At 42.6% G+C, this 24967-nt stretch overlaps 1 protein-coding gene across 1 annotated transcript in view; it reads right to left on the reverse strand.

Annotated features, from left to right (window-relative positions):
- The window catches only part of LOC120037668 (voltage-dependent T-type calcium channel subunit alpha-1I-like), a gene marked incomplete at its 5' end in the record, with an annotated part of 166483 nt that overhangs the window by 91257 nt on the left and 50259 nt on the right, over positions 1-24967 (reverse strand). Inside the window, 11 exons of the mRNA XM_038983664.1 lie at positions 4080-4148; positions 4974-5097; positions 8643-8743; positions 9167-9626; positions 9852-9922; positions 19466-19644; positions 21948-22038; positions 22388-22543; positions 22704-22821; positions 24269-24454; positions 24639-24790. Coding sequence (XP_038839592.1) covers positions 4080-4148; positions 4974-5097; positions 8643-8743; positions 9167-9626; positions 9852-9922; positions 19466-19644; positions 21948-22038; positions 22388-22543; positions 22704-22821; positions 24269-24454; positions 24639-24790 — 1707 coding nt within the window. The remainder of the gene's footprint in view (positions 1-4079; positions 4149-4973; positions 5098-8642; positions 8744-9166; positions 9627-9851; positions 9923-19465; positions 19645-21947; positions 22039-22387; positions 22544-22703; positions 22822-24268; positions 24455-24638; positions 24791-24967) is intronic.

The raw sequence follows: 24967 nt of genomic DNA on the forward strand, positions 1-24967 counted from the left end.
CCTGGAGTTATACAGCACTATGTCTAGATATGACAAAGATCTGGAGTTATACAGCACTATGTCTAGACATGATAAAGACCTGGAGTTATACAGCACTATGTCTAGATATGATAAAGACCTGGAGTTATACAGCACTATGTCTAGATATGACAAAGACCTGGAGTTATACAGCACTATGTCTAGATATGATAAAGACCTGGAGTTATACAGCACTATGTCTAGATATGATAAAGACCTGGAGTTATACAGCACTATGTCTAGATATGATAAAGACCTGGAGTTATACAGCACTATGTCTAGATATGATAAAAGACCTGGAGTTATACAGCACTATGTCTAGATATGATAAAGACCTGGAGTTATACAGCACTATGTCTAGATATGATAAAAGACCTGGAGTTATACAGCACTATGTCTAGATATGATAAAGACCTGGAGTTATACAGCACTATGTCTAGATATGATAAAGACCTGGAGTTATACAGCACTATGTCTAGATATGATAAAGACCTGGAGTTATACAGCACTATGTCTAGACATGATAAAGACCTGGAGTTATACAGCACTATGTCTAGACATGATAAAGACCTGGAGTTATACAGCACTATGTCTAGATATGATAAAGACCTGGAGTTATACAGCACTATGTCTAGATATGATAAAAGACCTGGAGTTATACAGCACTATGTCTAGATATGATAAAGACCTGGAGTTATACAGCACTATGTCTAGATATGATAAAGACCTGGAGTTATACAGCACTATGTCTAGATATGATAAAAGACCTGGAGTTATACAGCACTATGTCTAGATATGATAAAGACCTGGAGTTATACAGCACTATGTCTAGATATAATAAAGACGTGGAGTTATACAGCACTATGTCTAGATATGACAAAGACCTGGAGTTATACAGCACTATGTCTAGATATGATAAAGACCTGGAGTTATACAGCACTATGTCTAGATATGATAAAGACCTGGAGTTATACAGCACTATGTCTAGATATGATAAAGACCTGGAGTTATACAGCACTATGTCTAGATATGATAAAGACCTGGAGTTATACAGCACTATGTCTAGATATGATAAAGACCTGGAGTTATACAGCACTATGTCTAGATATGATAAAGACCTGGAGTTATACACCACTATGTCTAGATATGATAAAGACCTGGAGTTATACAGCACTATGTCTAGATATGATAAAGACCTGGAGTTATACAGCACTATGTCTAGATATGATAAAGACCTGGAGTTATACAGCACTATGTCTAGATATGATAAAAGACCTGGAGTTATACAGCACTATGTCTAGATATGATAAAGACCTGGAGTTATACAGCACTATGTCTAGATATGATAAAGACCTGGAGTTATAAAGCAATATGTCTAGATATGATAAAGACCTGGAGTTATACAGCACTATGTCTAGATATGATAAAGACCTGGAGTTATACAGCACTATGTCTAGATATGATAAAGACCTGGAGTTATACAGCACTATGTCTAGATATGATAAAGACCTGGAGTTATACAGCACTATGTCTAGATATGATAAAGACCTGGAGTTATACAGCACTATGTCTAGATATGATAAAGACCTGGAGTTATAAAGCAATATGTCTAGATATGATAAAGACCTGGAGTTATACAGCACTATGTCTAGATATGATAAAGACCTGGAGTTATACAGCACTATGTCTAGATATGATAAAGACCTGGAGTTATAAAGCAATATGTCTAGATATGATAAAGACCTGGAGTTATACAGCACTATGTCTAGATATGATAAAGACCTGGAGTTATACAGCACTATATCTAGATATGATAAAGACCTGGAGTTATACAGCACTATGTCTAGATATGATAAAGACCTGGAGTTATACAGCACTATATCTAGATATGATAAAGACCTGGAGTTATACAGCACTATGTCTAGATATGACAAAGACCTGGAGTTATACAGCACTATGTCTAGACATGATAAAGACCTGGAGTTATACAGCACTATGTCTAGATATGATAAAGACCTGGAGTTATACAGCACTATGTCTAGATATGATAAAGACCTGGAGTTATACAGCACTATGTCTAGATATGATAAAGACCTGGAGTTATACAGCACTATGTCTAGATATGATAAAGACCTGGAGTTATACAGCACTATATCTAGATATGATAAAGACCTGGAGTTATACAGCACTATGTCTAGATATGATAAAGACCTGGAGTTATACAGCACTATGTCTAGATATGATAAAGACCTGGAGTTATACAGCACTATGTCTAGATATGATAAAGACCTGGAGTTATACAGCACTATGTCTAGATATGATAAAGACCTGGAGTTATACAGCACTATGTCTAGATATGATAAAAGACCTGGAGTTATACAGCACTATGTCTAGATATGATAAAGACCTGGAGTTATACAGCACTATGTCTAGATATGATAAAGACCTGGAGTTATACAGCACTATGTCTAGATATGATAAAAGACCTGGAGTTATACAGCACTATGTCTAGATATGATAAAGACCTGGAGTTATACAGCACTATGTCTAGATATGATAAAGACCTGGAGTTATACACCACTATGTCTAGATATGATAAAGACCTGGAGTTATACAGCACTATGTCTAGATATGATAAAGACCTGGAGTTATAAAGCAATATGTCTAGATATGATAAAGACCTGGAGTTATACAGCACTATGTCTAGATATGATAAAGACCTGGAGTTATACAGCACTATGTCTAGATATGATAAAGACCTGGAGTTATACAGCACTATGTCTAGATATGATAAAAGACCTGGAGTTATACAGCACTATGTCTAGATATGATAAAGACCTGGAGTTATACAGCACTATGTCTAGATATGATAAAGACCTGGAGTTATACAGCACTATGTCTAGATATGATAAAGACCTGGAGTTATACAGCACTATGTCTAGATATGATAAAAGACCTGGAGTTATACAGCACTATGTCTAGATATGATAAAGACCTGGAGTTATACAGCACTATGTCTAGATATGATAAAGACCTGGAGTTATACAGCACTATGTCTAGATATGATAAAGACCTGGAGTTATACAGCACTATGTCTAGATATGATAAAGACCTGGAGTTATACAGCACTATGTCTAGATATGATAAAGACCTGGAGTTATACAGCACTATGTCTAGATATGATAAAGACCTGGAGTTATACAGCACTATGTCTAGATATGATAAAGACCTGGAGTTATACAGCACTATGTCTAGATATGATAAAGACCTGGAGTTATACAGCACTATATCTAGATATGATGAAGACCTGGAGTTATACAGCACTATGTCTAGATATGATAAAGACCTGGAGTTATACAGCACTATGTCTAGATATGATAAAGACCTGGAGTTATACAGCACTATGTCTAGATATGATAAAGACCTGGAGTTATACAGCACTATGTCTAGATATGATAAAGACCTGGAGTTATACAGCACTATGTCTAGATATGATAAAAGGATGCTGGTATAGATGGTGAGAGTGACTTCACGCTAGTCTGTGTGCGTGTGTTATGTGTGTGTATATATGCGTCTGTGCGTGTGTATGTGTGTGTGTGAAGGTGTGTGAGAAGATACAAGGCAAGGCAAATCATGGAGTGCATTTACGAGGGGAAACATTGTCTAATGAATACCGTTGTTTAATTAGTGTTCCTGAGACAGATATTAGGTTGACAAGATGACAGTCTCCATATGGAGAGAGAGGACATGAAGGGGTTTGTGCAAGACATGGACGAGAGGAGTGAGTTAGAGTGGGACATCCCCAGGACTGGCTAGAGGCTATAGTTGGAGAGAGAGACATTATCTTTTAATTCTATCTAATTATCTCTCCATCGTTACTGATGGGGAATTGATTAAGTGAAATGGACTGAGGAATAGAAAGAGGGAGAAAGGAGAGAAGAAGATGAGGAGGAGAGGAGAGACAACATGACGACAGCATGTCGGTAGATCTTTTTCCACTACAGTCCTAGGAAAGGAGAGGAGAAGAGAGGATGAGAAGAGAGGAGAAATTGGTACGTTACCTTGACGGTCATCTCAGCTACAAATATGGCTGTGAAGACATAGTTGGAGACGGTGAGGAATAGTCTTTCCTGGAGGGAGGAAGGGAGGGAGGGAGAGAGAGATGGGAGAGAGATGTAGGGAGGGAGGGGGAAGGGGGAGAGAGAGGGAGCGAAAAATTGAGAAAGACAGATAATGCCAAGAAAAGTAGAGGGAGAAGGAGAATGACAAAAATGGAAAGACAGAGATAAATAAGGAGAGAGAGAGAGAGAGAGAGAGAGAGAGAGAGAGAGAGAGAGAGAGAGAGAGAGAGAGAGAGAGAGAGAGAGAGAGAGAGAGAGAGAGAGAGAGAGAGAGACAGAGACAGAGACAGAGACAGAGACAGAGACAGAGACGGAGAGGGAGAGGGAGAGGGAGAGGGAGAGGGAGAGGGAGAGGGAGAGGGAGAGGGAGAGGGAGAGGGAGAGAGACAGAGAGAGAGAGAGAGAGAGAGAGAGAGAGAGAGAGAGAGAGACAGAGAGAGACAGAGAGAGAGAGAGCACACCAGCACAAAGTTATCTTCTATCAAAAAACTTTGACACACTTTAGAAAAAGTCTCCAACCTCTAATTTCTCACGGCTAAAATAGCTCCCAAATCCATCCTTATGAATTTAACATGGAAGCTGTAGGCCTACTGTCTGGGTTGTCCAGTGACAAATAATACACAGAGAATAATGAATGAATATGGATATGAAGCAGAGGTGTGTTTGCGTGTGAATGTGTATGTGTGTGTGTCTGCGTGCATGTATGTGCGTATAAGTGCTTACTTACATGCATGCGTGTGTGTGTGTGTGTGTGTGTGTGTGTGTGTGTGTGTGTGTGTGTGTGTGCGCGCGTGCGTGTGTATGTGTGCGTGCGTGCGTGTACCCCAGTCTTACCAAGCTGCTCTGCAGTATCTTGGGTCTCTCCAGCGCTACAGTGATACAGTTGAGAAAGATGAAGGATAAAACCACGTAGTCAAAGAGCTTGTGGGCTATAATGGACTGACATAGCAGTCTGAACCTGAGAGAGAGGGGGAGAGAGAGAGAGGAAGGGAGGGAGGGAGGGAGGGAGGCAGGGAAGGATGGAGGGAAAGAGAGAGGGAGGGAGAAAGAGAGAGAGGAAGGGAGGGATGGATAGAGGCAGGGAGGGATGGAAGGATAGAGGGAGGGAGAGAGCGAGAGAGAGAGAGAGAAAGAAAGAAAGAAAGAAAGAAAAAAAAAGAAAGAAAGAAAGAAAGAAAGAAAGAAAAAAGAAAGAAAGAAAGAAAGAAGGAGAGAGAGAGAAAGGGAGAGAGAAAGGGGGGGGGGGGTAAGAGAGGTGGGACATAAAAAAGTTAGATTAGAACATGTTATTGTGCCTAGATGTTTGTGATGATAGCACCTGCCACCTACTGAAAGCTTTCATGGAAATGTTTATAATGGGGATTTACTGAGAATGTGTGTGTGTGTGTGTGTGTGTGTGTGTGTGTGTGTGTGTGTGTGTGTGTGTGTGTGTGTGTGTGTGTGTGTGTGTGTGTGTGTGTGTGTGTGTGTGTGTGTGTGTGTAGCCCTCTGAGCCCACAACACTCTTCATCTAATCATCACACTGATGAACAGAAAACAGTGAACCACAGCAAAACCTGCTATCTAGATGGAGACGAGGGATCGATACCTGGCAACCCTGTCCCTTCTCTATTGATTCAGACCTGACAACCCTGTTCCCTCTCTATTGATACAGACCTGGCAACCCTGTCCCCTCTCTATTGATTCAGACCTGGCAACCCTGTCCCCTATATATTGATTCAGACCTGGCAACCCTGTCACCTATATATTGATTCAGACCTGGCAACCCTGTCCCCTATATATTGATCAGACCTGGCAACCCTGTCCCCCCTCTATTGATTCAGACATGGCAACCCTGTCCCCTATATATTGATTCAGACCTGGCAACCCTGTCCCCCCTCTATTGATTCAGACATGGCAACCCTGTCCTCTCTCTATTGATTCAGACATGGCAACCCTGTCCCCCCTCTATTGTTTCATGACATGGCAACCCTGTCCCCTATATATTGATTCAGACATGGCAACCCTGTCCCCTCTCTATTGAATCAGACCTGGCAACCCTGTCACCTATATATTGATTCAGACCTGGCAACCCTGTCCCCTATATATTGATCAGACCTGGCAACCCTGTTCCCCCTCTATTGATTCAGACATGGCAACCCTGTCCCCTATATATTGATTCAGACCTGGCAACCCTGTCCCCCCTCTATTGATTCAGACATGGCAACCCTGTCCTCTCTCTATTGATTCAGACATGGCAACCCTGTCCCCCCTCTATTGTTTCATGACATGGCAACCCTGTCCCCTATATATTGATTCAGACATGGCAACCCTGTCCCCTCTCTATTGAATCAGACCTGGCAACACTGTCCCCTATATATTGATTCAGACATGGCAACCCTGTCCCCTATATATTGATTCAGACATGGCAACCCTGTCCCCTCTCTATTGATTCAGACCTGGCAACCCTGTATTGATCCTGACCAGTGGATAAGCTGGCATAGTAGCACACACACACACACACACACACACACACACACACACACACACACACACACACACACACACACACACACACACACACACACACACACACACACACACACACACACACACACACACACACACACACACACACACACACACACACACACACACACAGTTCCCTGTGAAAGCCACTTTATGACAGCCTGGAGCTGTGTTTTAGCAGTGGCAGGTGCAATCAGTCAAGCCTTGGGCACCTGACGTTCCTGTGTGTGTGTGTGTGTGTGTGTGTGTGTGTGTGTGTGTGTGTGTGTGTGTGTGTGTGTGTGTGTGTGTGTGTGTGTGTGTGTGTGTGTGTGTGTGTGTGTGTGTGTGTGTGTGTGTGTGTGTGTGTGTGTGTGTGACAGTAACACCAGTGTACTCAGCATGTAATGGAGTCTGGTGATTGCCAATAGGGAGAACAACACACAGCCTGGGACTAAAAGTGCTGTGAATTCTCAGGACTTTCTTGTGGGTCTGTACAAGAAAAATAATAAGCTTCAATGTCAGATAGATTTACTGGATTTCCAGACAATCTATCTATTATAATACTGCTAAAAGTCAAAGCACTTTCTAGGAAATGGGTAGTGGTGGGCAGAGCCCTGCACAGGCCTGGATTATAAACCCGAGCCATACCCATGCCTGCGACATTCAGAGCCTACTCTACCCAGGCCCTATTTCTTCTGCCAAATTTAAGGCCCGACCCTAAATCAAACGTAACTTCCATTAGCTGCTCCTCTCTGTCTGTAACTGTCTCCCTGCTCGCAGCTCACTCTGCATGCACTCTGATCATGGCTGAGTCTGGGAGTATCCGTAGCAACGGCTCCGCTTGGGCTGCTCTGCTCAATGACGAGACATGAGAGAGCAGCCACCTTCTTCACTCTAAACTCCGACAAAACTCAAGGAACATTATTGTTCCCTGTGAAATAATCTCTCCTGTCTTATATTTGACGAGGTTGAAGCACTTCTGACACCATGTTAGGATCTTCGTCAGATATGACGTTACTGCGCAGCAGAGCACCAGCAAATGTCTTGTGAATAAAGTCAGCAGAAAGTAAACGGCATAGTGGGTCAACTTCCACAACAACTAAGAGTGTTGAAGCGCGAGGCTCAACTTTTGGTCTCGGTGATCTCAACGTCTCCGGTGCTGCTTGTGGTGACGTCATTTTCAGAACTATAAAATGCGATCAGGGCTATTTAATCACAAACCCTGGAAGAAATACTGGTTTTCTCCTCTGCTTGGCAATTTAACGATCAATTCATGTCATTTAAAATACGTTTCACACTAATTTATTCTACGCTGACACGAGATATACCTGTATGTGTGTTGTATGTGTGTGTGTCTGAGTAACAAGAGACAGACAGGTCTTTATGTGTGTGTGTCTAGGTAACACGAGACAGACAGGTCTTTATGTGTGTGTGTCTAGGTAACACGAGACAGACAGGTCTTTATGTGTGTGTGTCTGGGTAACAAGAGACAGACAGGTCTTTGTGTGTGTGTGTCTGGGTAACAAGAGACAGACAGGTCTTTATGTGTGTGTGTCTGGGTAACATGAGACAGACAGGTCTTTATGTGTGTGTGTCTGGGTAACAAGAGACAGACAGGTCTTTATGTGTGTGTGTCTGGGTAACAAGAGACAGACAGGTCTTTATGTGTGTGTGTCTGGGTAACAAGAGACAGACAGGTCTTTATGTGTGTGTGTCTGAGTAACAAGAGACAGACAGGTCTTTATGTGTGTGTGTCTAGGTAACAAGAGACAGACAGGTCTTTATGTGTGTGTTGTCTGGGTAACAAGAGACAGACAGGTCTTTGTGTGTGTGTGTCTGAGTAACAAGAGACAGACAGGTCTTTATGTGTGTGTGTGTCTGGTTAACAAGAGACAGACAGGTCTTTATGTGTGTGTTGTCTGGGTAACAAGAGACAGACAGGTCTTTATGTGTGTGTTGTCTGGGTAACAAGAGACAGACAGGTCTTTATGTGTGTGTGTCTGAGTAACATACTTGTTCTGTGGTGAGAAGAGGTAGACAGACCAGTCCTCTCTTTTCTCACACCAGTCAGGCCTGTACACCTCCATCATCTTCTGGATACGGAAACACATACTCTAGAGGAGGACGAGAGGAAGAGGGGGAGGAGAGAGTGTGTGTGTGTGTGTGTGTGTGTGTGTGTGTGTGTGTGTGTGTGTGTGTGTGTGTGTGTGTGTGTGTGTGTGTGTGTGTGTGTGTGTGTGTGTGTGTGTGTGTGTGTGTGTGTGTGTGTGTGTGAGTGAGACAGAGAGAGAGAGACAGACAGACAGACAGACAGACAGAGAGACAGAGAGAGAGAGAGAGAGAGAGAGAGAGAGAGAGAGAGAGAGAGATGTATTAGCAATAGAGCAAAATGGGAGGACATTCATGTCACCTCCGGTGGTAATGTTTGATACAATGACTTGGCAGTCATTTCAGTCAAGGACATTTTTCCATTGAGTAAATACCCTCTGGGTAAACATAGACTATTCAGTTGTAGCCAGTCTTGCAGTAAAACTCACATAGTCTGTCTCCTCATCCAGGTCCGATCTGTCCTTGGCGAGGTTCAGCTGAGGGAAGACCTCCGCTAGGAGTTGGGCAGTCTGGGGACCCGCCTTCCCATTACAATCATGGTGCTCCACTACCATACCCCCACTGCCGCTGCTCCCTCCCCCAGAAACACTCCTCATCCTGGGGTTGGGGCGAGGCGGAGGTCCCCCGGGGACCTGGAGCATGTTTGGGAGCTCCAGGGAGAGAGCGCGGCGGTCCCGGTGCCGGATGGCATTGCGTCGGGAGAGGAGGGGGAGAGGGGGAGCGTGGCGAGGGGGGAGGTGGAAAGCGGGGGAGAGGAGGAACTCGTGCTCAGCCGAGTGGTAAAGGGAGTGGATGTGGGAGTGGGGGCTTCGGACACGGAGGCTTCCTCCCACCACACCCGCTCCCATCCCCCCTCGCCCGCGGGAGGGACAACCCAGGCTGTTCCAGCTGGACCCGGGGGGAGGTGGATACATGAAGAGTTCATAAAGAAGTTAGAACTAATTCATTAAGGATTGATACGTTCCTGAGATTAATAGTGTATTACACAGTTAATTATGGATCAAGAAGGTTACTTTAATCATTTAACAAGGATTAATAGAATATGACTGATTAATTAATTATCAATAAATGATTAATGAAGTAATCAAGTATTCCATTGATCTAGCTATCTACCTGCGGTTCCATGCACTCTGAGGAGGGGGAGGGCGACCCCAATGGTGGTGCAGGGAACTGCGGCCGTGGTGCTGTAACCAAGACAACAAAAGACAACATGAGAAAATGAACTGGTATTTGAAATGTATACGTTGGTAAATACATTATGTATATACCATATATACACCATAAAGACAACATTAAGGACCCCTTTTGGCCTCAGACTCAATTCGTCGGGGCGTGGACTCTACAAGCTGCCATGTTGACTCGAATGCTTCCCACAGTTGTGTCAAGTTGGCTGGTAGTGGATCTCTACTCCGAATAGCTGGCTCCATCTCATCCCACAGATGCTCAATTGGATTGAGATCTGGTGACTGGGCAGGCCACTGCAGTAAGCTGAATTCACTGTCGTGGAACCATTCCTGGACAATCCTAGCCTTGTGGCATGGGGCATTACCCGGCTGAAAAAAATCATTTCACAGATGGATACACTGCTGCCATTAAGGGATGCGCCTGATTGGCAAAGATGTTCAGATATCCTGTGGCATTCAAACATTGCTCCACTTTTATCAAGGGGCCCAATGTGTGCCATGAAAACACACCTCACACCACCACACCACCACCAGCAGCCTGTAATGTTGACATGTGGCATGATGGGTGCATGTATGGTTCTCTCCAAACCCTAGTCCTCCCATCAGCGTTAAACAGCAAGAAGCAGGATTCATCAGACCAGGCAATGTTTTTCCAATTCTCCAGTGTCCAGTGTTTTCGTTCCTTAGCCCACTGCAACCGCAGGTTCTCTTTTATTTTGCTGAAAGAAGTGGAACTCCGTAAGGTCGTCGGCTGCCATACGCCATTTGTGTCAAGGGACGAGTTGTGCATTTTATGGGTCTTTGGCACCAATGTTGTACTGGACTGTCAGTTGATTAACTGTGGCCCGCCTGTTGCTCTGCACAATTCATGTCAGCCTCCTTTGTCCTCTTTCATCAATGACCCGTTTTTGACCACTGGCCTGCTGTTGGCTGGTTGTCCTGCGGGTGGTGGACCATTCTTGATACACACAGGAAATTGTAAAACCGTGAAACTGTCAAAAACACAGCAGCGTTGTAGTTCTTGACACACTCAAAGCGGTGCACCTGGCACCTACTAACATACCCTGTTCAAAGGCACTTCAATATGTTGTCTCGCCCATTCAGCCTCTGAATGGCACACGTCTCAATTGTCTCAAGGCTTAAAAATCCTTCTTTAACTTCTTATGGCTGCAGGGGGCGTATTGGAAAAACTGGAAAATATGTGCCCATTTTCAAACGGCCTCTTAATCAATTTTTGCTCTTACAATATGCATATTATTACTACTATTGGATAGAAAACAGTCTCTAGTTTCTAAAAACGTTTGAATTATTCCTCTAAGTGGAACAGAACTATTTTTACAGCCCATTTCCTATCCGGAAGTGAGATTTCCAAATGCGAGGTCTCTTTTCAAGAGCTTGTCCATAAAAGGGCATGTCACTTGGGACCATAGAAACACGTCATACGCCTTCCCCTGGCTGTCATGCGGAAGTGAGAGCAGAAAGCACTTGAATATCTCGTTCAGGGAATGAACACAGCCTCTTGGAGTGAGAGGACGGCCATAATTTTCTTTCTCCATGGCGCGAAGTTGGACTTTGTATTGCCTCCTGGAAACGTGTCGTTATACATGAATATAATCTCCGGCTTCGATTTGACTTGATACATGTCACAATATCATCCTAAAGTATGTTTTTTCAATATAGTTTAATTATATTATTGAAATTTATTCGGGACTTTAGACGTGATGCTTTGGAAGAATTCTTTCATGAAGGAGAGGTTAGCGCCGCACGGCCAGTGTGCTTGCTATTTCAAGAGGGAAATAGTTCGTTCTGGATCCAAAAGAAAGACGGTACTGGACAATGGACCCCTTTACAACATTCTGATGGAAGATCAACAAAGATAAGGACCCAATTTGGGATGCTATTTAATATATCTGTCGAGCTGTGCTATCGCTACCGATTACTTGGAATCAATGCTTTTGTGTGTTAGCCATTGCAGTAAGCTAATATAACGATATATTGTGTTTTCGCTGTAAAACACTTAGAAAATCGGAAATATTGTCTGTATTCACATGATCTTTGTCTTTCATTTTGCTATACACCATATATTTTTCTGAAATGTTTTATGATGAGTAATTAGGTAGTTGACGTTGGTGTCTGTATTTACTCTGGCTACTCCCGTGCGATTTCTGACTTTAGCTATGATGGTAGCAGTAATGTAAAACTGATTTATAGCTAAAATATGCACATTTTTTGAACAAAACATAGATTTATTGTGTAACATGTTATAGGACTGTCATCTGAGGTAGTTTTTTCTAGGTTATTTAGGTTGGTTCTAGGTTAGTTAGGTTGGCTTGTGCATGCTACTTGTATCCTACTTGTGCTGTGAAAAATGTCTGTCCTCTTTTTTTATTTGGTGGTGAGCTAACATAAATATATGTGGTGTTTTCTCTGTAAAACATTTTAAAAATCGGACATGTTGGCTGGATTGACAAGATGTTTATCTTTCAAATGCTGTATTGGACTTGTTAATGTGTGAAAGTTAAATATTTAAAAAAAAATAGATTTTGAATTTCGCGCCCTGCAATAGAGCTGGATGTTGTCATAAGTGTACCGACGTCGGGACAGCCTGCCTAAAAGGTTAACCCGTCTCCTCCCCTTCATCTACACTGATTGAAGTGGATTTAACAAGTGACATCAATAAGGGATCATAGCTTTCACCTGGATTCACCTGGCCAGTCTGTGTCATAGAAAGAGCAATGTTTTGTGAAGTCGGAAGTTTACATACACTCAGGTTGGAGTCATTAAAACTAGTTTTTCAACCACTCCACAAATTTCCTGTTAACAAACTATAGTTTTGGCAAGTCGGTTAGGACATCTACTTTGTGCATGACACAAGTAATTTTTCCAACAATTGTTTACAGACAGATTATTTCACTTATAACTCACTGTATCACAATTCCAGTGGGTCAGAAGTTTACATACACTAAGTTGACTGTGCCTTTAACTTCTACCGCCTCAGAAACCCGGATCCGGGAGCACCCCCCACCACCCCCACCAGTAAAAAAGCTGAATAGCATAGCTAGCATAGCGTCACAAGTAAATACTAGCATCTAAATATCATTCAATCACAAGTCCAAGACACCAGATGAAAGATCCACTTCTTGTGAATCCAGCAATCATTTCTGATTTGTAAAATGTTTTACAGGGAAGACACAATATGTAAATCTATTAGCTAACCACGTTAGCAAAAGACACCATTTTTCTTTGTCCACCATTTTTTCTCTCCACCAGTAGCTATCACCAATTCGGCCAAATAAAGATATTGATAGCCACTAACCAAGAAAAAACCTCATCAGATGACAGTCTGATAACATATTTATTGTATAGGATAGGTTTTGTTAGAAAAATGTGCATATTTCAGGTAGAAATCATAGTTTACAATTGCACCCACCATCACAACTCGACTAGAATAAATACAGAGAGCAACGTGTATTACCTAATTACTAATCATAAAACATTTCTTAAAAATACACAGCGTACAGTAATTGAAAGACACAGATCCTGTGAATCCAGACAATATTTCAGATTTTCTAAGTGTCTTACAGCGAAAACACAATAAATCGTTATATTAGCATACCACATGTGCAAACATTACCCCAGCATTGATTCAAGGCAAAAAGAGCGATAGCATTATCACCACCAAAATGTATAAATTTTTTCACTAACCTTCTCAGAATTCTTCCGATGACACTCCTGTAACATCATATTACAACATACATATAGAGTTTGTTCGAAAATGTGCATATTTAGCCACAAAAAAACGTGGTTATACAATGAGAATAGTAGCAAAACTGGCCTGAAAATGTCGGGCGCCATCTTGGACAGTGATCTAGTCTAATGAATAAATAATCATAAACTTGACTAAAAAATACAGGGTGGACAGCAATTGAAAGACAAATTAGTTCTTAATGCAATCGCTGAATTACATTTTTTAAATTATCCTTACTGTGCAATACAGGGTGCGCCAAAGCGAAGCTACCCCAAAGAAAATGGCGGAATATGCGTTTAACATTTTTCAACAGAACAACGATTTATCATCATAAATAGTTCTTACTATTAGCTGAACTTCCATCAGAATCTTGGGCAATGTATCCTTTCTCCGGTCTAATCGTCTTTTGGTCGAAAGATGTCCTCTTGTCCTGTCGAAATGGCCACTAACGTTCGGCATGTACTGGAAAAGTGCCCAGCTCTTGGGAGTGCGTCACAAAGAAATGCCAGAAAATCGCACTAAACGGATATAAATTGCTGTAAAACGGTTTAAATTAACTACCTTATGATGTTTTTAACACCTATAACGAGTAAAAACATGACCGGAGATATATTACTGGCTAAACCAAAGCTTGGAAAGAGGCCAGTCCGACGACCACTCTGCGTCGAGCGCACGCCTGAAAAGAAAGGTACTTCCGTATCTTGGTCTTTTATAAAGTCCCAGATTGCGCAATCGACCCCATTCAAATTGTCACCACTTACTGACATCTAGAGGAAGGCGTAGGCAGTGTTTGTATCCCCATAGCATTCACAGGGACCTAAAAACTGACCTGGGAGCAGAGGCCAAGATTTCTGAAATCTCACTCCCTGTCAGGAAAAGTTCTGTAGAATGAGTTCTGTTTCACTCAGAGACATAATTCCAACGGTTATAGAAACTAGAGAGTGTTTTCTATCCAATAATAATAATAATATGCATATTGTACGAGCAAGAATTGAGTACTGGGCAGTTTAATTTGGCAACGTCCAGAAAAAAAAAGTGCTAACAGCTCCCCCTATTGAGTAGAGGTTAAACAGCTTGGAAAATTCCAGAGAATGATGTCATGGCTTTAGAAGCTTCTGATAGGCTAATTGACATCATTTGAGTCAATTGGAGGTGTACCTGTAGATATATTTCAAGGCCTACCTTCAAACTCAGTGCCTCTTTGCTTGACATCATGGGAGAATCAAAAGAAATCAGCCCAAAACAAATTGTAGACCTCCACAAGTCTGGTTCATCCTTGGGAGCAATTTCCAAACGCCTGAAGGTCCCACGTTCATCTGCACAAACAATAGTACGCAAGTATAAACACCATGGGTCCATGCAGCTGTCATACTGCTCAGGAAGGAGACACATTCTGTCTCCTAGAGATTAACTTACTTTGGTGCGAAAATTGCAAATCAATCCCAGAACAACAGCAAAGGACCTTGTGAAGATGCTGGAGGAAACAGGTATCTATATCCTCAGTAAAACGAGTCCTACATCGAAAAAACCTGAAAGGCCGCTCAGCAAGGAAGAAGCCACTGCTACAAAACCGCCATAAAAAAGCCAGACTATGGTTTGCAACTGCACATGGGGACAAAGATCGTACTTTTTGGAGAAATGTCCTCTGGTCTGATGAAACAAAAATAGAACTGTTTGGCCATAATGACCATCATAATGTTGGAGGAAAAAGGGGGAGGCTTGCAAGCCGAAGAACACCATCCCAACCGTGAAGCACAGGGGTGACAGCATCATGTTGTGGGGGTGCTTTGCTGCAGGAGGGACTGGTGCACTTCACAAAATAGACTCCATCACGAGGAAGGAAAATTATGTGGATATATTGAAGCAACATCTCAAGACATCAGTCAGGAAGTTAAAGCTTGGTCACAAATGGGTCTTCCAAATGAACAATGTCCCCAAAGCATACCTCCAAAGTTGTGGCAAAATGGCTTAAGGACAACAAAGTCAAGGTATTGGAGTGACCATCACAAAGCCCTGACCTCAATCCCATAGAATATTTGTGGGCAGAACTGAAAAAGCGTGTGCGAGCAAGGAGGCCTACAAACCTGACTCAGTTACACCAGCTCTGTCAGGAGTAATGGGCCAAAATTCACCCAACTTATTGTGGGAAGCTTGTGGAAAGCTACCTGAAATGTTTGACCCAAGTTTTAAACAATGTAAAGGCAATGCTAACAAATACGAATTGAGTGGATGTAAACTTCTGACCCACTGGGAATGTGATGAAAGAAATAAAAGCTGAAATAATCAATCTCTCTACTATTATTCTGACATTTCACATTCTTAACTTCTTGCGACTACAGGGGGTGCTGTTCCGAATTAGCATTTTGTCGTCTCCAAATTAAACTGCCTAGTACTCAATTCTTGCTCGTACAATATGCATATTATTAATTATATTGGATAGAAAACACCTTCTAGTTTCATACAACGTTGAAATGATGTCTGTGGGTGACCCAGAACTCTTTCTACAGCGAAATCCATGACAGACAGTGAAAGGTCTGAGAGCGAAGCTCTGGTTTCAGATCAGTTTTTAAGGTCTCTGTCTATCCTATGGAACGACACGAACTGCACCCGCCTTCCCCTGGATGTCAGTAACCAATGAGAAGTGGAATGGGCCTTCTCCGTAGCTCTCAGAGGTTATAAAAGACCAAGGAGTGAGAGTAGCCCCCCTTTCGACGCTCGCCCTTACGCAGGAAGGGACCTCCGGACGCCATTTTCACAGGCTCGGTTATCAACTTGAAATGTATCCGTCTGTAATTTAATTCGATATAGGACTTAGAAACATCATAAGGTAGTTAATTTAAACCGTTTTATAGCAATTTATATCCGTTTAGTGCGATTTTGAGGAATTTCTTTGTTGTGCACTCTGAAACTTTGGACACGTTTTGGGGTCCCGTTCGATCGTTAGTGGATATTTCGAAGGACAGAGGACATCTATCGACCAAAAGACGTTTATAACATAGAAAGGATACATTGCCCAAGAATATGATGGAAGAACAGCTCAAAGTAAGCAATATTTAATATGATAAATTGTTGTTCTGTCGAAATATTTTAAACGCATATTTCGCCATTTTGTTTGGTATAGCTTCACTTGGCGAACCCTGTATTGAAAAGTAAGGATAATTTTACAAATGTAAATCAGCGGTTGCATTAAGAACTAATTTGTCTTTCGATTCCTGTCAACCCTGTATTTTTTAGTCAAGTATATGATTAGCTTTCAATTAAACTAGATCACTCTGATAGATGACGTCAGACATATTGAGGCTTGATTTCCTAGTATTTTTATTGTGTAACCACGGTTTTGTATGGCTAAATATGCACCTTTTCGAACAAACTGTATATGTATGTTGTAAAATGATGTTACAGGAGTGTCATCGGAAGAATTCTGAGAAGGTTAGTGAAAAAATTAATATCTTTTGGCGGTGATTACGTTATAGCGCTCTTTGGCTGGAATCGATGCTCTGGTAACGTTTGCACATGTAGTATGCTAACTTATCGATTTATTGTGTTTTCGCTGAAAAACGCTTAGAAAATCTGAAATATGGTCTGAAATCACAAGAACTGGGTCTTTCCATTGCTATGCTTTGTCTATTTTTATGAAATGTTTTATGATGAGTAAATTGGTCATACACGTTGCTCTATCTAGTAATTCTAGTCGATTTGTGATGGTCGGTGCAATTGTAAACTGTGATTTCTACCTGAAATATGCACTTTTTTCTAACAAAAACTATCCTATACCATGAATATGTTATCAGACTGTCATCTGATGGTTTTTTTTATAGGTTATTGGCTATCAATATCTTAGTTGAGCCGAATTGGTGATAGCACCTGAAGGAGTAAGAAACTGATGGAGTTAGAATAGTGGTGTATTTTGCTAACGTGTTTAGCTAATAGATTTACATATTTTGTCTTCCCTGTAAAACATTTTAAAAATCTGAAATGGTGGCTTTATTCACAAGATCTGTATCTTTCATCTGGTGTCTTGGACTTGTGATTTAATGATATTTAGATGCTACTATCTACTTGTGAAGCTATGCTAGCTATGCTAATCAGTGTGTGGGGGGTGGGGGGTGATCCCGGATACGGGGTTGAGGTTCGGTAAAGGTTAAAATAAAGTGGTGATCCTAACTGGCCTAAGACAGGGAATCTTTTCCTGGATTAAATATCAAGAATTGTGAAAAACTGAGTTTAAATGTATTTGGCTAAGGTGTATGTAAACTTTCGACTTCAACTCTACATCTACTTTCTAGACTGTTTTTCTGCCGAAGTTCAAATGAATCTTCACCAGTGAAACTTTACCAAGTGAGATAACTGGTCGTTCTAAACAGTTGTGGTGCCTTGGGAGGTGATAGCCACTCTGTCAGGATAATCACATGGTTTACTTCTGGAATCGTCCCTGTGACGACAATCACAGTCTTATTCACAGCTATATACCGGAGGAATTTATACCACCGTTGCCACAGCAACGCTCATTTCGTCCCACCCCCTTTTCTTTTTTTGTGTTTGATGTGTCTCACCTCATTAAACAGATATACATCAACACATCAGGGAAAAACCAAAGTAGAAGAAAGACAAAAATGTGTTTTTTGATTCTTCAGGTAAATTAAGTAAATTCAAAATGGCATCAGTGAACAAACAATTAACGTGGAAGTCTCTCAAGCTACTGGTAGGGGACAGAAACATTCATGTTAACTTTTACCCCCAGGCAGTGGCGTATACAATGATTGTGGAGGCCTTCAGCAAAGATGTCTTCATTGTCACATGTTAATAACAAGTGTGTCACTAAACTATACATAATCCTCTCTCTCTCTCTCTCTCTCTCTCTCTCTCTCTCTCTCTCTCTCTCTCTCTCTCTCTCTCTCTCTCTCTCTCTCTCTCTCTCTCTCTCTCTCTCTCTCTCTCTTCCTCTCTCACTCTCTTCCTCTCTCTCTCACTCTCTTCCTCTCTCTCTCACTCTCTTCTCTTTCTCTCTCACTCTCTTCTCTTTCTCTCTCTCTCTCTCTCTCTCTTCCTCTCTCACTCTCTTCCTCTCTCTCTCACTCTCTTCTCTTTCTCTCTCACTCTCTTCTCTTTCTCTCTCACTCTCTTCTCTTTCTCTCTCTCTAGCTCTCTCTCTGTCGCTCTCATTCTCTCTCTCTCTCGCCTTCCCTCTCTCTCTCTCGCTTAATTAACGGTGGTTGCCATGGCGACTGGAATCCCGGGAAATGAGCCAGGCTCAATCAACCAAAGGCAGGCTTCGGCTCGACAGACAGATGTGTGGAGTCGAGGGAGTTCCTGAACTGGGAACGTTGTGATCAGAATCTCCCCCGTCGTCGGGAATGTTTATCGAATTGAAGACTCCATCCGGAATAGTCTGCAGCTGCCTAGTGGCTAAGCAGACCCTTGATAACTGCCATTATGTGGCGTGTAGTGTGTAATTTGTGTAATGCAACTTGTCCATAGTCTGGGTCTAGGAAATCATAGACTGTGGACATTTAAAGAATAGCTGTTATATTTACGATATGCTAAGTGTTGCTATTAGGGCAGGTGTTCTTCTAAGGGTATTTACACTGAGACATGCTGGGTTAATGGTTGAGTGTGTGTGTGTGTGTGTGTGTGTGTGTGTGTGTGTGTGTGTGTGTGTGTGTGTGTGTGTGTGTGTGTGTGTGTGTGTGTGTGTGTGTGTGTGTGAGTGTGTGTGTGTGTGTGTGTGTGTGTGTGTGTGTGTGTGTGTGTGTGTGTGTGTGTGTGTGTGTGTGTGTGTGTGTGTTACATCTCACCAGAGAGAATGATCTCCTATGCTCCAGGTTGGCCTTGCCCAGACTCATAACGCTGCTCTTCCGTGACCCCAGGGCATAGGTCAGCCTGTCAGTGGGGTACGACCCCCTGGGGGTCATCACCGGGGTCAACGTGGTCAACTCCAGGTGCCCGTTAGGGGTCAAAGTGCAGATCTTAGGATCTAAAGGAGCAAAGATGAAGAAGAAGAAGGACAGAGCTTTACATACATAATTGCATTGTGTCTCTAAAACAGCACTTGTAGTGTTTCCTAAGTCCTCATATATACCCCCAGTCAGTTCCACTTGTTTGAAGTATTCCAATATAAACACACATGATTCCTACTCTCCAGTCTTCTCTAAACCACAGCTGTGGACATCCATAATGTATTACTCCAAGGAGACACACAACAGAGTTATCCACAACAGGAATACTAGGTCTGACACCACACATAGAGCCCCATGTTGGACGTGTCACAATACCTATAAAACCTAGCTGTCACACAGGGAAATGGTTCCAATCATTTTCCCAACATTCATTTTTCCCACAGGGGATTTTAGAAACACTTAAAATAAGGGCTGTGTTTTCGTGTAGGCTTACCCTGGCATGATGTTTTGATAACCATGTAAATCTCTCTCCGACAAGGCGACTTTTATCAATATATTAGTCTCTATTTACTCTCAGATTTGAAAATGCTAATTAGCATCAAAGTAAGACGACAAGACTACAAATCCCTGCAAGCTCCTGCACTTCATCTATAGCTGGCACCTTTGGCACCTTTGGCACCTTTGCTAACAGGTACATTTATAGAAATTTCACCAATTTATGAATTACTAAATGTAGCTAACATTAGATAGTCAATCCAGAGATTCTTACCTTTGCCTCGATTCGGCAGTCTCGTCCAGATCATCGCTGCATTTGTACGTCTTTATTGTACGCAGCTAATTCGCATTTCATTTTTGGGGGTAAATACAGACAAATACATTGATAAAAGCCACCTTGGCCCAGAGAGATTTACACGGTTATCAAAACGTCACGTCAGGGTAAGCCTACATGAAACACAGCCCTTATTTTAAGTGTTTTTAAAATCCCCTATGGGGCAAAATGAATGGTGGAAAAACGATTGGAACCGTTTCCTTGTTTGACCGCTAGGTTTTCTGGGTATTATGACTCATACTGTGGTACTCTATGGAGGTCAGGCTTTACAGAACATATGTTAGACCTAGCAGGATATAGTTATTGTGAGAGTTACAATGTTGATGATGTTCTCCAGGTCTTTGATGATCTAAAGTGTTCCTGGCTGAGCTTCGGGGCTGTGGAAGCTGGTTGGCTAAACCGGGGTCAGAGTTATGATTTATAGATAACACACGGGGTTCTTTTTGTCAGTTACAACACGTAGTCTTACTCTCTTTTCTCTTTCACTCAGTCTGAGGAGAGCTTGAAGATGCCTTGGTTCAAATAAGGTGAGGACATCTGTAATGGAAGTGGGAGACTGTGAGGAAGAGTTGGTGTGGGGGGGTGGGGGGGCAGGAGTGTGTGTGTGTGTGTGTGTGTGTGTGTGTGTGTGTGTGTGTGTGTGTGTGTGTGTGTGTGTGTGTGTGTGTGTGTGTGTGTGTGTGTGTGTGTGTGTGTGTGTGTGTGTGTGTGTTGTAGAGAACACTGAGTGCTACCCAGAATGACCCCAAAACACCCCTTCCCGTGTCCATGTGTGTCCCTGTCTACTTCAGCACTCTGTGCATTATAACTCCTCACGGCGTGGCTATACTTTGGTATGAATCCCATCCAGAATTCAATAGTTGTCTTGGGAACCACCTTATTTTGTCTGTGACTGAATACCTAGTCCATGTACAATGGTTTCAAGGATGCTCGACCCCCCACCCCTTTTAATGTGTTGTGTATAACATCCTTGAAACATGAGCATAAAGAATGCTCTGCTTTGTCCTCTGCTTTGTCCTTTCCTAGAAACGATTGTGCAGGCGTTGTACTCTGAATGTTACCATCCAAACCACAGCATTATATTGTGAATGTTACCATCCAAACCACAGCATTATATTGTGAATGTTACCATCCAAACCACAGCATTATATTGTGAATGTTACCATCCAATCCACAGCATTATATTGTGAATGTTACCATCCAAACCACAGCGTTATATTGTGAATGTTACCATCCAAACCACAGCATTATATTCTGAATGTTACCATCCAAACCACAGCATTATATTGTGAATGTTACCATCCAAACCACAGCATTATATTGTGAATGTTACCATCCAAACCACAGCATTATATTGTGAATGTTACCATCCAATCCACAGCATTATATTGTGAATGTTACCATCCAAACCACAGCGTTATATTGTGAATGTTACCATCCAAACCACAGCATTATATTCTGAATGTTACCATCCAAACCACAGCATTATATTGTGAATGTTACCATCCAAACCACAGCATTATATTGTGAATGCAGTATATGAAGACTCACCAGACAGTTTGAGAGAGTCATTAAGCTTCTCACTCTCGTCAAAGTTAGAGGGGGAACTGTCATCCTCTGAATAGGAGCGATTAGCATCTCCCTGATGGAGAGATAGCGAGAGGAAAAGAGAGAGAGGAAGAGAGAGAAAGAAAAAGAGGGAGGGAGTGAAAGAGAGAGAAAGACAGGAAGAGAGAGGGAGGGAGGGAGGGAGGGAGGGAGGGAGGGAGGGAGGGAGGGAGGGAGGGAGGGAGGGAGAAAGACAGAGGAAGAAAGAGAGAGGAAGAGTGAGAGAAAGAGAGGGAGGGAGAGCAAGAGAGAAAGGGTGAGGAATGGACAAAGAGTGGGAGGGAGAGAGGTGGAAGAACATGAATGCTACATCAAAATATCTATGCCATGTCATTGGTTTAAAGTATGTTAATCCCTCCGCCCAATAAAGCTCAAACTCTTACCTCAGCCTGAAATCCCTCTACCAAGATGGCCACCAGCAGGTTGAAGAGAACGTAGTTCCCAAACGTCATGAGAGCTACGAAGTACAGAGCAGCTAGAGGAGAGGTGGCAGCCATTCCATTATACAGCACCGTGTTCCAGTCTTCCTGAGTTAGGATCTACATAGAGAAAGAAGGAGAGAAGGAGATGGGGGTGAGAGAAGGAGAGAGGGAAGAGAGGAGAGGGAGATGAGAGAAGGAGAGAGGGATAAGGGTAGGAGCAAGGGATGAGAGAAGGAGAGAGGGATCAGAGAAGGAGAGAGTACTACCCCCCCTTTACCTGAAACACAGTGACGATGGCCCAGAGTAGAGAGTCAAAGTTCTTCCTGTCTGGAACAGTGTCTCCTGCCTCTGTCTTCAGGCTGAACTTACAGCCAAAGATATGCATCCCCAAGATACTGCAACACAAGACAGATAATACACTTCTAATATGACCAATAGAAAACTACACTCATCCCCAAGATACTGCAACACAAGACAGATAATACACGTCTAATATGACCAATAGAAAACTACACTCATCCCCAAGATACTGCCACACAAGGATATAAATCAATTAAACCAAGTTGTCCAGGGAATAAGAATGGCTAAATCATAACCTGATGTGGGGATGTTTGCTGAAACATGTCATAGCGGTTTCATCTGTTGAAAGATAAAGCCTATGTAACCAGCCGTGGAGGGTGTTTGTGTAGGCTACTGTATGTCTAGGGAGTTGTAATGCTATTGACATTACTAGGAGGGCATTGTCAATGTGCTCCATTTATCCTGTGTATGCCTCTCTGCACTGAAGTGGAACTGAAGCACCTAAATGGAAGAAGAAGAAGAGGAGGAAGAAGGAGGAGGAGATGACGAAGAAGGAGAAGAAAGAGAAGGAGAAGAAGAAGGAGAAGGGGAAGAAGGAGAAGAAGAAGGAGAAGGAGAAGAAGAAGAAGGAGAAGAAGAAGGAGAAGAAGAAGAAAGAGAAGGAGAATAAGGAGAAGGAGAAGGAGAAGGAGAAGGAGAAGAAGAATGAGAAGGAGAAGGATAAGAAGAAGGGGAAGAAGGAGAATGAGAAGAAGAAGAAGAAGAAGAAGAAGGAGAAGAAGAAGAAGGAGAAGGAGAAGAAGGAGAAGAAGAAGAAGGAGAATAAGGAGAAGGAGAAGAAGAAGGAGGAGAAGAAGGAGAAGAAGAAGGAGAAGGAGAAGAAGGAGAGGGGGAAGAAGGAGAAGAAGGAGAGGGGGAAGAAGGAGAAGAAGAAGAAGGAGGAGAAGAAGAAGGAGAAGAAGGAGAAGGAGAAGGAGAGGGGGAAGAAGGAGAAGAAGAAGAAGGAGAATAAGGAGGAGAAGAAGAAGAAGAAGAAGAAGAAGAAGAAGAAGAAGAAGAAGAAGAAGAAGAAGAAGAAGAAGAAGAAATCCACACTGATTATTACACTGGGGCTTATTGTATGTTTCTCTGTCAGTCTCAGCCTCTACAGTCAACAGGTAGTAATGTCTAGAACCTCTTCATGATGGGAATTCAATGACATGGAAGTGTAGTCAGTCAGGCACGCTGACGCACATACAATGTGTGCATGGTGAGTGTGTGTTTCCACCACTGTGCCTGCATGTATGTGTACGTGACTGCATGCGTACCAGGTGTGTCTGTGTGTGTGTGTGTTCATGTGTTTGTCCCTGCCTGTGTGTGTGTGTGTGTGTGTGTGTGTGTGTGTGTGTGTGTGTGTGTGTGTGTGTGTGTGTGTGTGTGTGTGTGTGTGTGTGTGTGTGTGTGTGTGTGTGTGTGTGTGTGTGTGTGTGTGTGTGTGTGTGTTATCATGTACATATAGATGTGTACAAAGCGGTGTGTGTGCACGTCCCTGCGTGTGTGTACCTGAATATAAAGATGAACAGCATCAACAGCATACAGAAGGTAGCCACATTATCCATAGTCTTCATCAGGACCACTAGCTGTCTGCGCAGCGCGGGCATGAACCTGACTAGCTTCAGGACACGAAGGAGTCTGAAGGTCCTCAATATGGACAGACCTCCGTCAGACTGGCCGATGATCTCGCACACACTGGCGAGAGGGAGGGCAGGGGAGGGAGGGAGAAGGAGGAGAGGGGGAGACAAGGTTTAGAGATTTGACTTCCTTTGACAATGAACAGACTCAATCTAGACTTTTAAATACATTTCAACAGATTGGGGTCTTTATTGGTTTGAATACTGGGATGATATTGGATGATAATCCTTCCATTGTTAACCTGATAATGACGATGACACCGTCGAACACATTGTAGGGGTTTCTCAGATAGTTGAAACATCCGGACGCTGTTATCTTCAGAATCATCTCCATGGCAAACATACTAGTGAATACTATGTTACAGATCTCCAACACGTTGGTTAGTTCCTCAGGCTGGTGGGGAGAGAGAGGGAAGGGACCAGAGAGAGAGAGAGAGAGAGAGAACGAGAGAGCGATCGATAGAGAGAGAGAGCGAGAGAGAGAGAGAGAGAGAGAGAGAGAGAGAGAGAGCGAGAGAGAGAGAGAGAGAGAGAGAGAGAGAGAGAGAGAGAGAGAGAGAGAGAGAGAGAG

The sequence above is a fragment of the Salvelinus namaycush genome, unplaced genomic scaffold (assembly GCF_016432855.1).
Source record: "Salvelinus namaycush isolate Seneca unplaced genomic scaffold, SaNama_1.0 Scaffold181, whole genome shotgun sequence".
NCBI classification, from domain to species: domain Eukaryota; kingdom Metazoa; phylum Chordata; class Actinopteri; order Salmoniformes; family Salmonidae; genus Salvelinus; species Salvelinus namaycush.